Genomic DNA, 6,702 nt, shown 5'->3' with positions numbered 1-6,702 from the left:
TCGCTGGGGAGGAAGAGGGTTCCCGTCCAGAACAGGTCTCCAGACGACGGTGCACCTGGCCCCACGATGGGCGCCAAATGTCGGGTGGTAGGTGCGACATATGCCAACGGGTGGCTTATTATTGTGGGAGCCAGTAAGACGTTGCCGGTGCCTGGAAACGGGATGAGGCGAAGACATGCACGCCGGTGAATCTTACCCAGCTTCGGGACTCTCCATGGAGATAACACCCCTACCGCTGCTCTGCGGGGTCTCCGCATGATCACTAGATGAACAAGTAGCTACACGATGCTCCGTGAGCTGTTTGGCGAGAGGAGGAAGAAGGGCACGACTCGCTCTCTTCTCCTCCCTATGTGGTGTCTAAAACTAGTAGGGATCAACCCTTTGCATGGGTGTCCCGGAGGGTTTATATAGGCTTACCCCCCAGGGGTATAATGGTAATCCGGCTGGGCGTGGGGCCCAGCCGTCTGTGTCTACACTCGCCGGCTTCTGTGCCGGCTGCTGGGGCCCGCCGGCTGGTGGGTCCCGCCGGCTGCCGGCTCCTTGGGCGACAGGCAGGCCCCACTGTCCAGGGCCTTGTCGGTGGCTGGTTACTGTCGCCTCGACCTGGTGACGAGGGCTTCGCTAGGGTTAGCGTGGCTACAGCGCCGCCGCCCGGCGGGCGATCGCTGTAGCCTCACCACGTCTTGTCTCCTTAATGGGGCGTCTCCTTCGAGGGAGGTGGCACGCCGGCTGTGGGGAGCCGGCTCTGTCTTGGGCCGACTGGGGGAGGCCTGGCCGCCTTCGGGTGTCTCTCTGCCCGAAGGGGCCCACCGCCCGTGGGCCGTGCTGGCAGCCCGTCGTGGATGACATTAGGGTCAACATGGCAACAGTGCCGCGCCGGACGGGTCATGGCCACCCGTACGGCGCACTGTGCCAGGCGTGCACCGGAATTCGGGGGTGGCAGGCTTTACTGTAGCCACGCCCCGTCACATCGCCGTTACATGGATGCAGACTTCGAGGGTACGATCTTGACCGCTTTGTGGGAGCCGGCTTTTTGGAGTCGGCCTTCTCGCGGCCGGCTTCTTGGAGCCGGCCCTCCCACGGCTTTCTCCATGAGGGCTAAAGTCGGGCCGCCCTCCGATAGTTGGCCTGGGAGACAGCCGGCAAAGGGAAGGCGGCCCCACGTCTTGGATTCTTGAGGGGCGGATCGGCTCGTAATTTTTTCAGAAGGGCTAGGCTACCCGTGGTCATTTACTCCGACAATAAAGGCATGTACAATGGTTGATAAGATGGTCTTATCTTAAGTTTTGCATGTAATTTAGAGATGACAAAGAAAAATGTCTATAATGGGTCATCTCTTAGCCTTATTTTCAATAACTAGCAATTTCTAAAAATGTGGTGAGACATATAGTGCTAAGAGATCATCTTTTGTCTTATCTTAAATAAGAGAAGACAAGCCTTCTCTTATGAGTTCTCTCTCCTCCACCTCATTATTTATCCTACGTGGCACTTCTAAAATAGCATCATTGTACATGCCCTAAGAAAACGTCTTGTATTTTCATCAGTGTCAAAACGTCTTATATGTTGATACTGAGAGAGGATAAAATTAAATCTGCGCATGAGTCACAAAACAAGAATTAGGCTAATCCTAGGTAAGCTCATCAACTTATAATATTAAGAAATGCGCAATAGACTTAAGCAATAACTTGTTCCGGTCGTTCTCTTCCTTGAACTTATCAGCCATTCAGCAACTGGCAGCTCTTATCCAACACCTTGCTTAATTAGCTGCTCATTACGTACATACTTACATGGTGATGATCTGGTGGTAAAATTGTCTGTTCCTCCTTGTTTTCTCCTAAAACTTGAGCATAATATACCACATCTCCGTATCCAAAGCCGAAGAACGGATGTAACAAGACCCATACATGCACGGTCGAAAACTCCCAAAGACGCATGAAAGCGTATTACTAGCTCGCACGAGCTGCTATGCTAGCGCCTCTCTAGTCAGCAGTCACCCGCAACTAGCTAGGATGGTCACCGCTTCCACTGCGCTCTCCGTCGCCGCCCTGGCGGCGGGCGTGACGCTGATGCTCGTCGTCCACGTCCTCGTGATCCTCTGGGCTCTGCGGCGGGGCGCTGCCCAGGCCCCCGGCGCCGACCTGGAGCGTGCCGTGGACGACGCCTGCGGAGGAAAAGGCAAGGGCCTGTCGTCCGAGGAGATCGAAACGCTGCCGTGCCACGACTTCAAAGCCGCCGTCGGAGGCGGCGGGGACTGCGCCGTGTGCCTGGAAGCGTTCGAGTCCGGCGACCGCTGCAGGCGTCTCCCGAGGTGCGAGCACAGCTTCCACGCGCCGTGCGTGGACTCGTGGCTGAAGAAGAGCCAGTGCTGCCCCGTGTGCCGCGCCGACGTGGTTGACCGGCCCACGGCCGAGGCGGAGGTGGCTGGAGAGGGAGAGGCGCCGGCTCCGGCGGTGGAGATGGCGGAGAGGACAAACCCCGCCGCGCTGGGGGTCGTCGTCGAAAGGCTGCAACGGTATAGCTGGGGCCCTCATGCCGTCACCGTGCTACACTAAGATTAATTCGTGTTGTTTGTGCGAGCAGTAATTAAGCTCTTTCGCATTTTGCAGTGTGTATAGTCGTCAATCCTTTCGAATGGAATATTTGTATTTGATCAATGAGGCACGATTTTGTAAACATATCTTGCTTCGACATCCTTAAAATTGGCGAATCAACCTCTGGTTGAGTTGGTTAGGTGGACAGTGATATCCCCAACCCACCAGGGTTCAAATCCTGGTGCTCGCATTATTTCTGGATTTATTTCAAAATTTCCGGCGATGCGCTTTCAGTGGGAGGAGACGTTCCTGTCGACGACGAAGTGAGTGTATGCGCGTGTATATGAGCGCTTGTGTCTGTACTGATGCTAAAAAAAAAAGACATCCTTAAAATATTCTCTGACAAATATAGCATGAACAGTACTTACTAAAAAAATTTAAAAAATATCAGGTGTAATTACACCCGAGAGCCAAACGTTCATGTCTTGACTTGAAGTCCATTTGTTACAAATGGCACTAATTGGCTGCACCTACCTATCAATAAGATCTTCACTTAGGGAGCTCGGCCTTCGTATATAACTTTGTCTCCATAAGTTCATTTATACTAGCCCGCGTTGCACGGAGGGTGACTCGGGCGAACCCAGATGAGGCTAGCGGGCGAAGTACCCCCGACGGGCGGCGACGACGGGATTGATCCCTCGCGATGTGGGGGGTCGCAGGCCTGCGTGCCGAGCCGACCTTGGACGACAAGCGCTTGAGGTCCCATCGTGGCAGCCGGTCGGGTCCTTGCGTCGCGGCAGCCGGCCCTGCTTCGGGCAGCGGCGGCAGATGGCTCTACGGCGATGGATCTGACCTCCGGCGGCGGCATGGAGGAACCGGTGGACGGATCGGTTGCATGCGTGATCTAGCCTCCGGTCAGATCTAATCTAGCTGGTGCGGCTTGCTCGCTACGCGACAGTGGAGAACAGTGGTGGTTCCATGCACACGAGGCTGGATGGGAGGTTCCTCAAGCAAATTCGGGTGAAAACCCATTTCGGCCAAGCCGGCCTTGGACGACAAGCGCTTGAGGTGGGGCTCGGCCTTCAAGATGGCAACCTGGTATTGCATCTGAGCTAGTTGGCCGCCCCATCGTGGCGGCCGGTCGGGTCCTTGCGATGCGGCGCTGGCCTTGCTTCAGGCAGCGGCGGCAGATGGCGCTACGGCGACGGATCTGAACTCCGGCGGCGGCATGGAGGGCCCGGTGGATGGATCGGCCGCATGCATGATCTAGTCTCCGGTCATATCTGATCTACCCGGTCCAGCTTGCTCGTTGTGCGGCGGTGGAGAACAGTGGTGGTCCCATGCACACGAGGCTAGATGGAGGTTCCTCGAGCAGATCCGGGTGAAAACCCTATTCTCGGCTCGTTGCCACGGCCGACGATGGCGGCTTTCTTCTGCATCGTCCCTTTCTTGAAGGCATCACCGTGGAGAAGCTCTAGACCCCTATCCGCTACCTTCGAGGAAAACCCTAGATCATTCGATTGGATGATGGCGGCACTCTTGTGCCTTACCCACCTTGGGGGTGTACTTGGAGGTGTGCATAGGCTTGAGGGACTAGTGGACGACTTCTGCGGTGGAGAGATTTCCTTGTGGCGCATCGACGACGTGGAGTCTCAGCGGCGTGGCGCTGTAGGGTCTCGGCGACGGATGCATGATGATGGACATGCGTAGGGAGGTGGCGTTGTCTGGCACCGTGGATGCGTCGACCACAGGCCTGGCAAAGTTTCAACAAATGTTCCAAAATTTGTAAATTTATTTATTTTTCTAACATTGTTGGTGTTTACCAAATTTTTTTAAAAAAATACAAAATGTGTTCATTTTTTGTTCTCTTATCATTTATCTATTTTCTCTATTTGGTTTTCTCATTTTTTGTTTTTTCCTGTTCGCTTTCCATTCTTTTTTGTTTTTTCTACTTTTCCATTCCTTTCTACGAGTATTTTTTTAGAATTCTTGAACCTTTTTCAAATTACGTACTTTTTTCAAGTCATGAATATTTTTGAAATTTATTAACATATTTTTCTGAATCTACGAACAAATTTTGAGTCATGAATATTTTTTTCTAATCCATGAATATTTTTTGAATGCACGATAATTTTTTTAGTACATGTTCTAAAATAATTTAGTGTATTTAAAGAAATGTTCATTGTGCATAATTAAGAAAGTTCATCATATATAAAAAAGCTCACTTTATATTAAAAAAAATGTTCAATGTATATTGCTAAACAATAATGTGTATTCACAAAATGATCATCATGCATTAAATGATTGTTCACTGTATGTTAAAACATATTTGGTATTCGTTAACATTTTTTATAATTTGAAGAAAATTATGTAAATTCGTGAACATGTTTTTTGAAATATGTTTCGATCAAACTATGTTCCTTACTGAAAATTAATTATAAAATATAAGTGTGAAAACTGCAAAAACCAAAAGGCAAAAAACAACTGTTGGTAGCCTAGAAGCTAGCGATGAGAGAGACGTACTTGTAAATGTACAAGGATCAGACGCAAAAGCTAAGAAATCGAAGTTAGGAGTAACAGTCAGTTTTTTTTTCAGAAAAAGCTAGCGATCAGATTTTTTTGTACGATAGCTAGCCACTAGTTTTTTCTCTTTTTTTGAGGGGAGCTAGCGACCAGATTTACGTATAGGCCGGCCACCCAGGCGGACGTGTGGCGAGCTGATTTTTAGTTTTGGGCTTTAACAAATTAAAATCAAAGAATAGGACAAACAATGAAAAGAATAAGGGGTGACAAAACTAAATTGAGATATTATCTTAGATCTAGAGGTGACATAGATGGGCCCTTTTAAAATAATTTTACTATTCTTTTTAATTTACTATTCACAAAGTGTAAATAAGCCTGAGCACCATTTGAATTAGGTAAACTTTTGACGCGCCGGTCAAAGCTTCGGCCACTCGCAAGCTCCCACGTGCTCCTGCTTTGTGGGTCCCATGCAAGATGAGCCAGCCAGACCTTATCCTTCTCATTGTCCACTCATTTTTTTCCCAGCGTTGCATGCATCTCCCCCGTTCCCGCCGCCGCAACCCACATCACGCCGACGAGGTTGCCGCCGGCAGCCCAATATCGCTAGTGAGGTCATCATCTACCCCACGGCCAGCAATTTCCTCACGCGCACGGCCAGCCCTTATACACAACTCTGACTATTCTCCCAGCGCACCATCTTCAGCTCCAACGGCCTCTGCCCGGGGCACCAGGCCGTGCTACTACGCCACTGGCACGCGTTACAACCGGTGACCGGCCGTGCTACAACCAGCAAGTGGATATGTCGCAACCAACGACGAGGTTATGGTGGCAACAACGATGCTTGATTTTTGCTACAACTGGCAACAGAAAAGCTACCACCGACGACGAGATATGCTGCAACCGACAACGGCGACGTTGTGGCGGTGAAAAAACGGTGCACGATTTTTGCTACAACTGGCAACATAAAAGCTCCCACCAGTGACGATATATGCTGCAACGACGACGACGACGAAGTTTATGGCGGTGACGACGGTGCTGCGTTTTTTGCTACGAACGGTAGCGGGAAAAGCTACCACCGGCGGATAATTTTGCTACAACCAACGAGGAATTTTGCTACCCCTACCCGCCGCCGGAGTGGTGCTGGGCCGACGTGGGGGTGGTGTAAAGTTTTTGTTGCTGCAACTGGCAATCACACAAGCTACAACTGTTGATTGTTTTTGCTACAATGGCGACGGGTGGCGGCACCGGCGAGCTATTTTTGCTGGAACCTGCACGTTTTTTTGCTACTATCGGCGGACATTTTTGTTGACACCAGTAAACCCGAAGGATAGTACCCCTTGCGAGCTCGTCGCCAGGGTGCTGCGACTGGTGACCGGCGCTACCGGAGCTGCCATCACTAGTGAGGGAGCTGCAACCGCGGGCGAAAATTATTGCATGTGTGGATCGGCGAGAAAGACATGAGACGACAACGGCTCGGCCGGCGACCAGGGCGGCAAGCTATTATCAGCGTGGGGTGGGTGCAGCCACGACCCCATGCGTGTCTGGTGGCTGGATTTGAGACGTGGAGGGGAGGAAAACGACCCGCTGTCGTGTGATCTAAGATGGGGGAAGAAAACGACCTGCTATGATGGGACGACGGGATCAGACG

The 6,702-nt window shown here is 51.3% G+C and overlaps 1 protein-coding gene across 1 annotated transcript; it reads left to right on the top strand.

Annotated features, from left to right (window-relative positions):
* The first annotated feature begins 1,990 nt into the window (after positions 1-1,990).
* Positions 1,991-2,627, top strand: LOC119328585 (E3 ubiquitin-protein ligase ATL23-like). Its single transcript, XM_037601567.1, has one exon. It carries the CDS (start codon positions 2,010-2,012, stop codon positions 2,550-2,552), a length of 543 nt encoding a protein of 180 aa, XP_037457464.1. The 5' UTR covers positions 1,991-2,009; the 3' UTR covers positions 2,553-2,627.
* The last annotated feature ends 4,075 nt before the right edge of the window (positions 2,628-6,702 follow it).

The sequence above is a fragment of the Triticum dicoccoides genome, chromosome 7A, assembly GCF_002162155.2.
Source record: "Triticum dicoccoides isolate Atlit2015 ecotype Zavitan chromosome 7A, WEW_v2.0, whole genome shotgun sequence".
In the NCBI taxonomy this organism is placed as follows: domain Eukaryota; kingdom Viridiplantae; phylum Streptophyta; class Magnoliopsida; order Poales; family Poaceae; genus Triticum; species Triticum dicoccoides.
Note: the sequence above shows the minus strand (reverse complement) of the source record. Positions and strands in the feature narration are given on the sequence as shown.